Source organism: Bufo gargarizans, chromosome 2, assembly GCF_014858855.1.
Source record: "Bufo gargarizans isolate SCDJY-AF-19 chromosome 2, ASM1485885v1, whole genome shotgun sequence".
NCBI classification, from domain to species: domain Eukaryota; kingdom Metazoa; phylum Chordata; class Amphibia; order Anura; family Bufonidae; genus Bufo; species Bufo gargarizans.
The window spans coordinates 421856601-421872869 of NC_058081.1; the positions used below are offsets into that span (position 1 = coordinate 421856601).

Sequence of the window (16269 nt, forward strand, 5' to 3'; positions counted from 1 at the left end):
TCTTAGAGCATCTCAACGGAAATAAGCAAATAACGCCATATCAGCATTGCTTTGTGAGGGATCGGTCATGCCAAACTAATTTAATCAGTTTCTATGAGGAGGTAAGTTCTAGAATTGACAGCGGTCAATGAATGGATGTTGTATATCTGGACTTTTCCAAAGGATTTGACACTGTACCACATAAAAGGTTAGTATATAAAATGAGAATGCTCGGACTGGGAGAAAACGTCTGTATGTGGGTAAGTAACTGGCTCAATGATAGAAAACAGTGGGTGGTTATTACAGGAACACACTCAGATTGGGTCACTGTCATTAGTGGGGTACCTCAGGGGTCAGTATTGGGCACTATTCTCTTCAATATATTTATTAATGATCTTGTAGAAGGCTTGCATAGTAAAGTATAAATTTTCACAGATTACACTAAACTGTGTGAAGTAATTTACACTGAAGAGGACAGTATACTACAACTGAGCGATCTGGATAGATTGGAGGCTTGGGTAGATAAGTGGCAGATGAGGTTTAACACTGACAAATGTAAAGTTATGCACATGGGAAGGAATAATGCAAGTCACCCGTACATACTAAATGATAAAACACTCAGTAACACTGACATGGAAAAGGATCTAGGAATTTTAATAAACAGCAAACTAAGCTGCAAAAACCAGTGTCAGGCAGCTGCTGCCAAGGCCAATAAGATAATGGTTTACATCAGAAGGTGGCATACACTACGTGCAGAATTATTAGGCAAATTAGTATTTTGACCAGATCATCCTCTTTATGCATGTTGTCTTACTCCAAGCTGTATAGGCTCGAAAGCCTACTACCAATTAAGCATATTAGGTGATGTGCATCTCTGTAATGAGAAGGGGTGTGGTCTAATGACATCAACACCCTATATCAGGTGTGCATAATTATTAGGCAACTTCCTTTCCTTTGGCAAAATGGGTCAAAAGAAGGACTTGATAGGCTCAGAAAAGTCAAAAATAGTGAGATATCTTGCAGAGGGATGCAGCACTCTTAAAATTGCAAAGCTTCTGAAGCGTGATCATCGAACAATCAAGCGTTTCATTCAAAATAGTCAACAGGGTCGCAAGAAGCGTGTGGAAAAACCAAGGCGCAAAATAACTGCCCATGAACTGAGAAAAGTCAAGCGTGCAGCTGCCAAGATGCCACTTGCCACCAGTTTGGCCATATTTCAGAGCTGCAACATCACTGGAGTGCCCAAAAGCACAAGGTGTGCAATACTCAGAGACATTGCCAAGGTAAGAAAGGCTGAAAGACGACCACCACTGAACAAGACACACAAGCTGAAACGTCAAGACTGGGCCAAGAAATATCTCAAGACTGATTTTTCTAAGGTTTTATGGACTGATGAAATGAGAGTGAGTCTTGATGGGCCAGATGGCTGGATTGGTAAAGGGCAGAGAGCTCCAGTCCCACTCAGACGCCAGCAATGTGGAGGTGGAGTACTGGTTTGGGCTGGTATCATCAAAGATGAGCTTGTGGGGCCTTTTTGGGTTGAGGATGGAGTCAAGCTCAACTCCCAGTCCTACTGCCAGTTTCTGGAAGACACCTTCTTCAAGCAGTGGTACAGGAAGAAGTCTGCAAGGTAAGAAAAACATGATTTTCATGCAGGACAATGCTCCATCACACGCATCTAAGTACTCCACAACGTGGCTGGCAAGAAAGGCTATAAAAGAAGAAAATCTAATGACATGGCCTCCTTGTTCACTTGATCTGAACCCCATTGAGAACCTGTGGTCCATCATCAAATGTGAGATTTACAAGGAGGGAAATCAGTACACCTCTCTGAACAGTGTCTGGGAGGCTGTGGTTGCTGCTGCACGCAATGTTGATGGTGAACAGATCAAAACACTGACAGAATCCATGGATGGCAGGCTTTTGAGTGTCCTTGCAAAGAAAGGTGGCTATATTGGTCACTGATTTGTTTTTGTTTTGTTTTTGAATGTCAGAAATGTATATTTGTGAATGTTGAGATGTTATATTGGTTTCACTGGTAAAAATAAATAATTGAAATGGGTATGGATTTGTATTTTGTTAAGTGCCTAATAATTATGTACAGTAATAGTCACCTGCACATATCTGATATCCCCCTAAAATAGCTAAAACTAAAAACAAACTAAAAACTACTTCCAAAAATATTCAGCTTTGATATTAATGAGTTTTTTGGGTTCATTGAGAACATGGTTGTTGTTCAATAATAAAATTAATCCTCAAAAATACAACTTGCCTAATAATTCTGCACTCCCTGTAGATGCCCGTGATAAGAACATAGTCCTACCACTTTACAAATCGCTAGTCAGACCACACATGGAGTACTGGGTACAGTTCTGGGCTCCTGTAAACAAGGCAGACATAGCAGAGCTGTAGAAGGTCCAGAGGAGGGCAACTAAAGTAATAACTGGAATGGAGCAACTAGAGTACCCTTAAAGATGATCAAAATTAGGGTTATTCACTTTAGAAAAAAGATGACTGAGGGGAGATCTTATTAATATGTATAAATATATCAGGGGTCAGTACAGAGATCTATCCCATCATCTATTTTTTCCCCAGGACTGTGACTCTGACTGTGACGAGGGGACATCCTCTGCGTCTGGAGGAAAGAAGGTTTGTACACAAACATAGAAAAGGACTATTTACGGTAAGACTATGGAACTCTCTGCCTGAGGAGGTGGAGATGGTAAGTACAATAAAGGATTTCAAGAGGGGCCTGGATGTATTTCTGGAGCGTAATAATATTACAGGCTATATCTACTAGAGAGGGGTCGTTGATCCAGGGAGTTATTCTGATTGCCTGATTGGAGTCGGAAGGAATTTTTTTATTCCCCTAAAGTGGCGAAAATTGGCTTCTACCTCACAGGTTTTTTTTGTTTTTGTTTTGCCTTCCTCTGGATCAACTTGCAGGATAACAGGCCGAACGGATGGACAAATGTATTTTTTCGGGCCTTATGTACTATGTTATGTACTATGTTACATATTTTATGTTATTTGAAGTAATTTCCCTATCCATATTTGTTTGCAGAGCACTTGCCATACTCTTAACCACATTTTGCTGCCATTTGCAGCCCTCTAGCCCTTTTCATTACTTTTTTGAGCCATTTTAGTGCTCCAAAGTTCAGGTCCCCAATGACTTCAATGGGGTTCGGGGTCAAGTTCGGGTCCCAAACTCAAACTTTTTTGTGAAGTTCGGCCGAACCCGTCGATCTCTAATTGTTAACTGTTAGGCTCCTGCACCTTCTAGGTGTCGCAAGACATAGCAAGCTGCAGAATGATATTTTCAGTGAGATCTCTCAAACTCTCTGGCAGCTCAATCTACTGCCAATACTCTTAGCAATCATGTAAATTAATCAACTTTGATTTGATTGGAATTGAGCAAAAGAACATTGCCATTAAGAAACTTACCTGTCAAGCCTCCAAGTTGCATCTGTTCTAAGTGAGGGCTCCTTCATCACAAAGTACAGGGTGGGCCATTTATATGGATACACAATAATCCATTCCAGCCTAGGTATACTAAACTGAAACTAGTTCCTTACCAATGCATTGCTGCCACCTGCTGGTGAACATGGAAAATTACAAGGAAATTGAATTTAACATAGGCTTTAGATGCACATTTGTGGAGACATAATATAAATTGCATCAGATGACAATAAAAGCTCTTAGAAGATAGTAGCGGGTAGAGGCGTATAGTAACACAACTCGGCTTGGCAACAGTCGCTGAAATTATTCCCATCTCATTTTGTGGAACGCACATCTCCTGCAAACATAGACATATGCAGATTTAGTAGTTAAGTCCGTACACTATTGGTTATAAATGCTTTTATGTTCATGGATAATGGTGAGCGAATCGAAGTGAAAGAAATTTAATTTGATTGGAGTTTTGGGAAAAATTCAATTTGCCGCAAATCTGAATTTCCTCATACTTTGTGGTAGCGGTGATGGTGGCTACACATTAAAGTAATAAGCTCAGGAATGGGATATGACCCATAATACCGTCCAGCCAGCCAATCAGCAGATAGTCATTCCCTGTGATGTAACAACCCTATAAAAGCCTCATTCCGAGCAATTGTTGCCATTTCACTGTGAACTGTGCTACTGAGAGACTTAACAAGCACTAGGGATAGTGTTCTAGCAAGCTTTTAATTGTAGAATATTGGATAGGGACAGTGTAGGCATATTGTAGGAAGAGTTTTTAGACACTGTAGGGAGAGCATAGGTAGACTGTAGAGACAGTGCAGGCTCAGTGCAATCACCCTGTACATCTTGTTCACCTACTGAACCATTCATTATTATTCTGTTATACATAGACTTACTGTGCATCAGACTCATTGTCAACAGGCGGTCTAATATATAGGCACATTTATCTTGTTTGTCTGCTGCTCCATTTGTACTTAATCTGTTCTCTTATACATAGATTTACTGTGCATCAGACTTAGTCTCAACAGGCGGTCTAACATAAAAGCACTTTTACCTAGTTCACTTACTGTACCTTTAATTAATCTGTTCAGTTATACATAGACTTACTGTGCATCAGACTCATTGTCAACAGGCAGTCTAATATATAGGCACATTTATGTACTTTATCTGCTATGCCATTCATACTTAATCTTTTCTGTTATACATAGACTTAATTTGCATCAGACTCATTGTCAACAGGTGGTGTAATATATAGGCGCGTTTACCTAATTCACATACTGCACCTTTAATAATGATGGGAAAACCTCTTTAATCTGTTCAGTTATACATAAACTTAATATGCATCAGACTTAGTCTCAACGGGTGTTATAATATATATGCGTATTTATCTAATTCATCTGCTATGCCATTCATACTTAGTTACATAATTAAATTACTGGTTAAGTTACTGTACACTATTGCCAACAGACAGTAACCCTGGCCCTCAAAAGGAATGGGCAATAGCAAAAATGTTGCTGTAGCCAGCACAAGTAGCAGCAGAAGAAGAGGTGGTGGTAGCAGCAGCCGCAGCAACAGGCCATAGCTGCCACCTGTTTTGACCAACAGTCCATCTGGGTAAATATGGTTCCAGCCCAGGCACACCAGCAACTTGCAATGTTTTTTGTTTTCTTTACTGAATGCTGTATGCATTTCTTTTGGTTTCGCTAGCGGTTAGCTAAGAACGTTGGTGGCTTGCACAATGATACACATGTCCATATATGGGTTCTCCCTGTCATTCTGATGCACAGTAACTGTTTATTTACCAGAAGAGACTAGCTATGCCTGTTGCTGCAATGCACAGTGATGTACACCATGATACATAATGATACATTATCACTAAAGTTTAACTGTAGGCTGGGATAAACCTGATTTAGAGTACTATGTGATTTATTAATTCCTAACTAAGCAAATGTTTGTGACAAATTCAGCAAATCGACCAAATCTAATTTTTGAAAACTTCGTTCATCTCTAGTCATGGACCATTCAATTTTATTTGGGGAAAGGTAGGTGGCAAAATGGATCAGAATGCTGGAAGGGTTCAGTGGGGTGCAGAGCCACAAGCTTAATGTCTGAAAATGTAACTGAACTACCCCCAAGTATAAATACAGTATATGTAAGGAAAACAGCAGTATGCATCTTGCTTTAACAATATAACTAAAATTTGGCTTGTAAATTAATGTACTGGTAATGCTAAGGACTGCCTTTCTTAGACTTTAAAATAAAGTCCAGGATTATAGTTTGCTCATATCAGTTTATTGGAATTAACTGTTCAATTTCCTAAATTGATATTTCTTTACAGCATAAAATGTTTCCTCTTTTGTGCAGGAATTGCTATTGATAAAAATGGATTCATTTATTTTGTTGATGCAACAATGATTCGAAAAGTAGACCCAAATGGAATAATTTCCACGCTTTTAGGATCTAATGACCTTGCAGCAGGAAGACCTCTAAGCTGTGATTCTAGCATGGACATCACTCAGGTACATTTAATGTAATATTATTTTATTGACAGCTAATAAATGAATAAAAAAAAACACAGGGTTCAATGATAACTGAGAAATCACAGTAAACTGAAGATAATGCACATGTTTTTCATGCTTACATAATACAGATCTGGGTGATACATGCAACCCACAAACTTGTTCTGTGTGGCTTGTGGTAGGCAGTGTATACTTGTTTTTTATGTGTTTCTCAATACACAGGGGGCTGCATAATATTTAATTATCCCAGATATTCTGCAAGCTTGACCAATGGGAAAAGATGAGACTCCACTGAACTGTGCATATCAGCCAATGCAATACTTTGCATATGTAATATAATACATTCCCAAAAAAGGTGAGAAGGATGTAGTTCATGAGCCCTGATGCAAAAGCTTAAACAACTGCATAAGTTCTCCTACTGATTGCCAACCGCAGCCATCTGTAACTTTCAGTTGTGTGGCTGACAGGGTTTCCTCTAAGGTTGGATACCAGGGCAGCAGAGGGATTCATGTATTCATGTATAATCCATGATGATCTAGGGCTGTGAAATTTATTACAAGTAATATTATGGAGGTCAGTGGAAGGGTTAATGCTGCATACCTGGGGTCAAGTGGTTACACATCATTGAAGGCTCCATTAAATGGTGCCCCAGGTGTAACTTCATGTTTACTTCCTGCACTGTAACTGTTTGGCTACATAGTTTTCTCTGTGATCACTATAAAATGTCAAACTTTACGATTTACTAAAAGGGAACTTGACCTTTCAAAATGGCGCCCTCAGCTGCCTGTTGTACCCTAAAACTTGAATTATCTTATCTCCAATGCTGTCTTTTGTTATTGAATCTGATGGCCAAATTTGCAGCAAAATAACTTTATTCCCTCTCACCCATGTATGTAAATGAGTCAAGCTTGCTGCACCTCCTTCATTTTTAATGGACATCTCCAATTTCTTTTTTCAGGTGCGATGCGCCAAATATCCAGTGCTGTGCCAACTTTTTTCATTTTCAGTGCCTGCGCAGTGCACCCAGCTGCAATGTGACAGCTTCAGAGGCTCATTGCATGGGCACAGACTCTCAGGCACACTCACTCCCGGTGGCGGAAAAGAGGATGGCGCAAGAGCAGGATATCTGGCGTATTGTGTCTGAAGAAAGAAAAAAGAGCTGTCCATCAAGAGTGAAGGAAGCAGGGAGGGGGTGGGGGTGGCAAGCTAGACTTGAAGGCCCACGACCCCTTGACTTCACGTTGCTCGTTTAAATAAATGGAGTAGGCAAATATAATTGTTTTGAGCATTATGGAGATGTTTGATTCCTTTTAAATGATTTTTCTAGGACTACACTGTAGTATGGTATATCCTTAGGATAGACCATCAATATCAAATTGGTCTCCTTATCAAAATCAATCAATTCTTAATAAAAAGGTACTTTAATTGTTGGAGCTGAAAAAATGCCACATGCAAGACCTGCAACAAGAGGCAACACATGTTATTTTATTTTATACGTTATTTTACTGAGTTTTACACTTGCTTGAAAAAGCTCCTCCTGAAAAGTCACATTCTGAATGAATAAAGACATTACTGTGCTCCATTGCTGCTTTTGATTGGGAGAGTTATATGGTGGACCTAAGTCCAACTGGCTTGCACCCACTAGTGAAGTAGATTTCTTTAAATGCTGCTTTTTCTTTTTCTTTTTTTCTAATACTATATTGGTGCTAATCTGACTCTAAACACCCCCTTCCTCTCTAGGCAGTTGGCTGAAGGTACTGCGTCCACTGAACTGTTAACCATATATAGCCATGTACTTCTGGTTGTGGCTATGTCTGGTATTGCTGCTCAGTCCTAATTTGACTGAAAAGCATGAGTCACAGCCCCTTTATTCGACTGATGGTCAGGGGAGGCAGGAGTTTTATCACCAGTATTGTGATGTTGACAGGCCATCAGTATTGTCATTCGAGAAAGCCACTTTAACAATCAAAATGTATTAGTATTTTCATATTTCTGAGATGTAAACACTAGGAATGGTTGTTTTTACCAAAGGGTAAGATCCATAGAGGGTGGAAAATATTGTCCCCTTTCACATTATATTTAACACTAGCCAGAAACCATTATAGAGGTAAGCACACATGGTAGTTAATATTACGTTCAACTGTCAATAGTAAGGAAAATTACGATATTGTTGGGTAATTGTATAACATATTTTGCAGGTTCGCATGGAATGGCCAACAGATTTAGCTGTTAACCCAATGGACAATTCTCTCTATGTCTTAGAGAACAATGTTATTTTGAGAATCACAGAAAACCACCAAGTCAGCATCATAGCTGGACGTCCCATGCACTGTCAGGTGCCTGGCATAGACTATTCACTGAGCAAGCTGGCTATTCATTCTGCACTTGAATCTGCCAGTGCCATAGCTATTTCTCACACTGGAATCCTTTACATTGCAGAAACAAATGAAAAGAAGATTAATCGAATAAGACAAGTGACAACCAATGGTGAAATTTCTCTTTTAGCTGGAGCAGCTTCAGACTGCAACTGTAAAGATGATGTAAATTGCAATTGTTATGCTGGAGATGATGGCTATGCTACAGATGCATTCTTAAATTCACCATCATCTGTAGCTGTGGCACCTGATGGCACAGTGTACATTGCAGATCTTGGAAATATTCGCATAAGAGCTGTTCTTCAAAACAAGCCTGTTCTCACTTCATTTAATCAGTATGAGGTTGCTTCCCCTGGGGAACAAGAGCTATACATATTTAATTTCAATGGGATTCATCAGTACACTCAAAGCCTGGTCACAGGAGAGTACCTTTACAATTTTACTTACAGTGCTGACAATGATGTGATAGAGGTTATTGATAATAGCGGAAATTCCTTGAAAATCCGCCGGGATTCTAATGGCACCCCAAGACATTTCCTAATGCCAGACAATCAGATAATCACCTTAACACTCACTACCAGCGGAGCATTGAAGTTGGTTTCCACGCAGAGTCTGGAGCTGTCTTTGATGACTTACGATGGTAACACTGGGCTACTGGCAACAAAGAGCGATGAGACTGGTTGGACAATATTTTATGAGTAAGTACACACAGGAAAGCTAAAAAGGCTTGTATATGGTTAAAAAAAATGGCTGCTCCCTTCCAAAACCAGCACCACACCTGTCCACAGGTTGTATTTGGTATTGGAACTCACTCCCATTCACTTAATTGTTTCTAATCCTGGACAATCCCTTTAAGAAAGATTATTCTAAGATTATTTAGTGCAATGATGCATAAGTGATTAATACAATCAGCTAATATAATATAATAATACAATAAGTTACAAAGTGAAAGTAAGAAGCATGGGTATGAAGGAGCACCCACAATTCTATGCAGACATCCAATCAGCAGATAGCCAGCCCCTGTAATGTCACAGCCGTATAGAAAGCCTCCCCATGCCCGGTCTTCGCTATTTTACAGTGAACTTAGTGAAGGGAGAGACGTTGTAGACAATAGAGACTTTTATTCCCCCCAAAAAATGATTGAGCTGTTCAGGGAAAAATTATTCATACAGGGAGTGCAAAATTATTCGGCAAGTTGTATTTTTGAGGATTAATTTTATTATTGAACAACAACCATGTTCTCAATGAACCCAAAAAACTCATTAATATCAAAGCTGAATATTTTTGGAAGTAGTTTTTAGTTTGTTTTTAGTTTTAGCTATTTTAGGGCGATATTTGTGTGTGCAGGTGACTATACTGTACATAATTATTAGGCAACTTAACAAAAAACAAATATATACCCATTTCAATTATTTATTTTTACCAGTGAAACCAATATAACATCTTAACATTCACAAATATACATTTCTGACATTCAAAAACAAAACAAAAACAAATCAGTGACCAATATAGCCACCTTTCTTTGCAAGGACACTCAAAAGCCTGCCATCCATGGATTCTGTCAGTGTTTTGATCTGTTCACCATCAACATTGCGTGCAGCAGCAACCACAGCCTCCCAGACACTGTTCAGAGAGGTGTGCTGTTTTCCCTCCTTGTAAATCTCACATTTGATGATGGACCACAGGTTCTCAATGGGGTTCAGATCAGGTGAACAAGGAGGCCATGTCATTAGATTTTCTTCTTTTATACCCTTTCTTGCCAGCCACGCTGTGGAGTACTTGGACGCGTGTGATGGAGCATTGTACTGCATGAAAATCATGTTTTTCTTTAAGGATGCAGACTTCTTCCTGTACCACTGCTTGAAGAAGGTGTCTTCCAGAAACAGAAAGTAGGACTGGGAGTTGAGCTTGACTCCATCCTCAACCCAAAAAGGCCCCACAAGCTCATCTTTGATGATACCAGCCCAAACCAGTACTCCACCTCCACCTTGCTGGCGTCTGAGTCGGACTGGAGCTCTCTGCCCTTTACCAATCCAGCCACGGGCCCATCCATCTGGCCTATCAAGACTCACTCTCATTTCATCAGTCCATAAAACCTTTGAAAAATCAGTCTTGAGATATTTCTTGGCCCAGTCTTGACATTTCAGCTTGTGTGTCTTGTTCAGTGGTGGTCGTCTTTCAGCCTTTCCTACCTTGGCCATGTCTCTGAGTATTGCACACCTTGTGCTTTTGGGCACTCCAGTGATGTTGCAGCTCTGAAATATGGCCAAACTGGTGGCAAGTGGCATCTTGGCAGCTGCACGCTTGACTTTTCTCAGTTCATGGGCAGTTATTTTGCGCCTTGGTTTTTCCACACGCTTCTTGCGACCCTGTTGACTATTTTGAATGAAACGCTTGATTGTTCGATGATCACGCTTCAGAAGCTTTGCAATTTTAAGGCCTCGTTCACACTTCAGTGTTTGGTCAGTGATTTCCATCAGTGATTTGTGAGCCAAAACCAGAAGAGAAGCCTCCACAGACATAACGTATAAGGGAAAGATCTGCTCCTGTTCTGTGTTTAGAGCCGGACCTGGTTTTGGCTCACGAATCACTGATGGAAATCACTGACCGAACACTGACGTGTGAATGAGGCATAAGAGTGCTGCATCCCTCTGCAAGATATCTCACTATTTTTGCCTTTTCTGAGCCTGTCAAATCCTTCTTTTGACCCATTTTGCCAAAGGAAAGGAAGTTGCCTAATAATTATGCACACCTGATATAGGGTGTTGATGTCATTAGACCACACCCCTTCTCATTACAGAGATGCACATCACCTAATATGCTTAATTGGTAGCAGGCTTTCGAGCCTATACAGCTTGGAGTAAGACAACATGCATAAAGAGGATGATGTGGTCAAAATACTCATTTGCCTAATAATTCTGCACTCCCTGTAGTGTAGGGAAAGGATAGGGAGGCATCATCCACACTGTAGGTTAAGAGCAGGGACTAATAGGAGAGTGTAAAGCCTGGGTAATAGTAGCTATTCTATTACACCTTGCTGCGCTAATTATGGTTACTACAAGTGATCTATTACTATACACAATAATTGCAGTACTCCTAGCATCTGTTATTGTGTCTGGTACAACCAGTTTTGAGGCATGTTAATTTTAAATATATAAAAGTATGTCCATTAATCCTTGCTTTTGGGGTGAATTTGCCACCTGATACAACCAGTTTTGGGGTGAATTTATTTTACATATAAAAGTACTTCCATTAATCCTTGCTTTTGGTGTGAAAGTGCTGTGTGATACAACCAGTTTTGGGTTTGTGTTAATTTTAAATATATAAAAGTACTTTCATTCATCCTTACTTTTGGGGTGAATTTGCATTCTGCTACAAACAGCTTTAGGGTATGGTTACGGTATATCTTATATAAAGGTATTTCCATTCATCCTTGTTTTTGGGGTGAATTTGCATTCTGCTACAAACTGTTTTAGGGTGTGGTTATTTCATAAATAAAGGTATGTCCATTCATCCTTGCTTTTGGGGTGAATTTGCAGTCTGATACAAACAGTTTTGGGGGGTGTTTATTTCACATATAAAAATACTTCCATTAATCCTTGGTTTTGGAGTGAGTTTGCAGTCTGATACAAACAGTTCTGCCACTCTCTCACCACTCTGTCACTGGGCCACTGTGTTGACTCCTCATGCTGTTGCCACATGACCACTGTGTCACTGGGCTGCTATTGTCCCTGTTTGGCATTGTTCACATCACTATTTATTTTAAACTTCTGATCTGTCAGAAGGACGAAAAAATGAGAAACACAACGGATCCTGTCTTTGGAGAAGCTGTAAGGCCTGAATCACACAGTTCCTATTTTGCATCAGAATTTGGTTATGATTTGGAAGCCAAAAGCAGAAGTGGGTACAAAACACAGAAGACATGCAAATATTCCATTCATGAGTCATCTCTGTTTTGTATCCACTCCTGTTTTTTGTTTTTTTGGGCCTTAGCAATACTGATGGATTACCAAGCAAATGCTGACCGTGTGAAATGGGATGCTCAAAAGACCGGATCCGTTTTTTTGGGGTTGTTCTTATGACGGATGAGAAGAAGGGCAAAATAAGCAGTGATGTCAACACAAACTTACTCCTGGCACCCTCACCACTCTGTCATGGGGACACTACTTGTATCAGTGTGTAACAGAACAGGTTCTGTAGAAATCTATGTCGAATCAGCTGAAGACAGTGTAAAAGGAGTGCTCTCTTTCACTCTATAGTAGAATCTTGGGCCACTGCACGGTTCTTTATACTTCATGCCAACATTGACCTGTAAGACTGAGTTCACACTTGAGTTATTTGGTCAGTTTTGGCCCCGAAATTGACCAAATGAGTTAAGTGATTCTAATAGCGACGCCTGTCATGTGCGTGTCATACTGACTCACAGTATTGTTTCACTAGCACAGCGGACTCCCTATGCATGTTTCTGCAAGGCACAGTGTTCTACACCACTATGAAGGCTCTCAGCAGCCAGGAAATAGCTGTTTTTTAATGTGATTTGTCATGAATAAATTCGGATCAAATGAAATCTTTTTGGGAAATTCGGCGAACCGTCTGAATCGAATTTTGAGAAATTCGCTCATCTCAAATTTTCTTCCCATAGAGAAAATTTCTATATGAACTGACACCTGCACTACATATTGAACAATGGAGCAAAAATCGTAAGGGACAATGGTTTCTCGCTCACAGAGCCCTGTGTGAGGGTGTGATTTTTTGTGGGACGCCTTGTAGTTTTCATTGGAATCATTTTGGGGTACATAACACTTTTTGATTGCTTTCTAATCAGTTTTTTTTGTGGCGAATAAGAAAAAAGTTGCAATTCTGGCATTTTTTGTTTTTTATTAATTTTCATCAGTCCACAGAACCTGTTTCCAGAAGGCATCACGCTTGTTTAAATGTTCATTTTCAAACTTCTGACACAAATTTTTTTGCGGTGAGGAGGCAGGAGAGGTTTTCTTCTGATGACTCTCTCACAAAGGCCATATTTATGCAGGTGTCCCTGAACAGTAGAAAAATGTACTGCAACTTCAAAGTTTGCTAAATTTTCCTTAAAGTCTTTTGCAATCAAGTGGGGGTTCTGATTTGCCTTTCTAGCAATCCTACGACCAGCTCGCTCAGATTTTTTTCTTGGTCTTCCAGACCTTCTCTTGACCTCCACTATTTCTGTTAACTGCCATTTCTTAATTACATTTTGAACTGAAGAAATGCCAGCCTGAAAATGCTTTGCTTTCTTATAACTGTGCTGCTTCGTGGGCCACAACCATTTTTATTTTCAGAGTTTTAGCCAGCTACTTAGAAGAACCCATACCTGCTATTTTTTGGGACAAGGTTAGAGGAGACTGCGTATTTATAAAGCTTTGAATTTTACATCACCTGGCCTTTCCTAACGATGACTGTGAACAAGCCTTCACCCTAACAGGCTTTTAAAGGTCTAAGCCCTCAAATCTCCTTGGGTTACCATCATTTTGCAAGATACTCCTTAAAAAATGTTTACTCTAAAATTGTACAAAATCAAAATAATACACTGATATTGTTTAAAATATTGAAAATGTTGTTTCTTCTTTAACTTTATGCTTTTTGGAGATTATTTCATCTCCAAGTTGCTTAACTGTTCACAGTAATTTTGACCAGGTATGCCCAAACTTTTGCTTTCCACTGTAAGTTTGCAAAAAGGAGTATTATGTATGTCTATATGAATGTTATAGTAAGTGCTTTCTCATATATATATATATATATATATATATATATATATATGTATATAAAAAAACACACACACACACACTGGCAGAATGACCCCACTTCACGATGTATTTCATTTGTTGTCTGTGTGTGATTAAAAGGCCCCACAAAAGTGACATCTACAATGCGTCCTATATCCGTGACATCCACAATGCATCCCATAGCAGTGACATACAGTACAGACCAAAAGTTTGGACACACCTTCTCATTCAAAGAGTTTTCTTTATTTTCATGACTATGAAAATTGTAGATTCACACTGAAGGCATCAAAACTATGAATTAACACATGTGGAATTATATACATAACCAAAAAAGTGTGAAAAAACTGAAAATATGTCATATTCTAGGTTCTTCAAAGTAGACACCTTTTGCTTTGATTACTGCTTTGCACACTCTTGCATTCTCTTGATGAGCTTCAAGAGGTAGTCACCTGAAATGGTTTTCACTTCACAGGTGTGCCCTGTCAGGTTTAATAAGTGGGATTTCTTGCCTTATAAATGGGGTTGGGACTATCAGTTGCGTTGTGGGGAAGTCAGGTGGATACACAGCTGATAGTCCTACTGAATAGACTGTTAGAATTTGTATTATGGCAAGAAAAAAGCAGCTAAGTAAAGAAAAACAAGTGGCCATCATTACTTAAAGAAATTAAGGTCAGTCAGTCCGAAAAATTGGTAAAACTTTGAAAGTGTCCCCAAGTGCAGTCAAAAAAACCATCAAGCGCTACAAAGAAAATGGCTCAAATGCGGACCGCCCCAGGAAAGGAAGACCAAAAGTCACCTCTGCTGAAGAGGATAAGTTCATCCGAGTCACCAGCCTCAGAAATCGCAGGTTAACAGCAGCTCATATTAGAGACCAGGTCAATGCCGCACAGAGTTCTAGCAGCAGACACATCTCTAGAACAACTGTTAAGAGGAGACTGTGTGAATCAGGCCTTCATGGTAGAATATCTGCTAGGAAACCACTGCTAAGGACAGGCAACAAGCAGAAGAGACTTGTTTGGGCTAAATAAGACAAGGAATGGACATTAGACCAGTGAAAATCTATGCTTTGGTCTGATGAGTCCAAATTTGAGATCTTTGGTTCCAACCACTGTGTCTTTGTGCGTTGGAAGACCATTTCAGGTGACTAACTCTTGAAGCTCATCAAGAGAATGCCAAGAGTGTGCAAAGCAGTAATCAAAGCAAAAGGTGGCTACTTTGAAGAACCTAGAATATGACATATTTCCAGTTGTTTCACACTTTTTTGTTATGTATATAATTCCACATGTGTTAATTCGTAGTTTTGATGCCTTTCTTAGTCATGAAAATAAAGAAAACTCTTTGGATGAGAAGGTGTGTGTGGCGAAACCAACCTCACCACTGTGTTTTGGAGGGGGCTGTTTGAAGGCCTCTTGCCTCAGGATTATGGCCCATACAAACTTTTAAACCCCTGAACCTATTCAAGTGAACTTTGGATAGGTTTGTCCCCAAGTTATACTGTTTAAATTGATGTAAGTTATATGTATGGACAATGTAACCTCACAAAGTTGTAACCATTTATAATAAGTGTAACTTGTCAGCTTGGGAGGAATATGCTGGGTGTGGTTCTATTGTCCCATTGTCCCATTGTGTGTTTAAATGGTGATGTCTGTCCTGTTGTCTCCACATGTGTATTGGTGACCTCCCTTTGTCCTGAGAGATAATTGGATTGCCCTCGGTTGTCTCCCAGGCAGAGAGGAGGAAACCATGATGCATTGTGGGGATGTGTTGTATCTGTTCTGTGTCGCAGTCTCCCTTTTGGTCCTCTGGGGGCGTGAACGATTGGTTGCTGTATTTACATTGTATGTGTTGTAAATTACTGATTGGTTGTATTTCAAAACCCTGTGGGCGGACCTGTATTTGCAACAACTGTAATAAAAACGAGGCTGGGTGTGCCAGCACGTCAGAGCACTGCTTGACCCTCAACACGGAGCCTTGTCTCGTTATTAGGGGGATTCCCTGTATGCTGTTGGAGACTGATTGCCAGGAAGTAAGCTGACTGTACGCTTTTTCTGTTCGTCTGCCAGCAGCTATTCGCGAGGTTCCAGTTTGGAGTGCTATTTTGCATCCAGTTCGGGAGGTTGGTGTTCTGCAGTAGCTGTGCCTGTCTCTCAGAAAGGGGCATATCGCCTAAACGGATTTTAA

General features: G+C 39.9%; 1 protein-coding gene across 1 annotated transcript in view; it reads left to right on the forward strand.

Annotated features, from left to right (window-relative positions):
- Positions 1 to 16269, forward strand: part of TENM2 (teneurin transmembrane protein 2) — a 3034822-nt gene that overhangs the window by 2736589 nt on the left and 281964 nt on the right. Inside the window, exons 22-23 of the mRNA XM_044277356.1 lie at positions 5800 to 5954; positions 8153 to 9027. Of these exons, the coding sequence (XP_044133291.1) occupies positions 5800 to 5954; positions 8153 to 9027 (1030 nt within the window). The remainder of the gene's footprint in view (positions 1 to 5799; positions 5955 to 8152; positions 9028 to 16269) is intronic.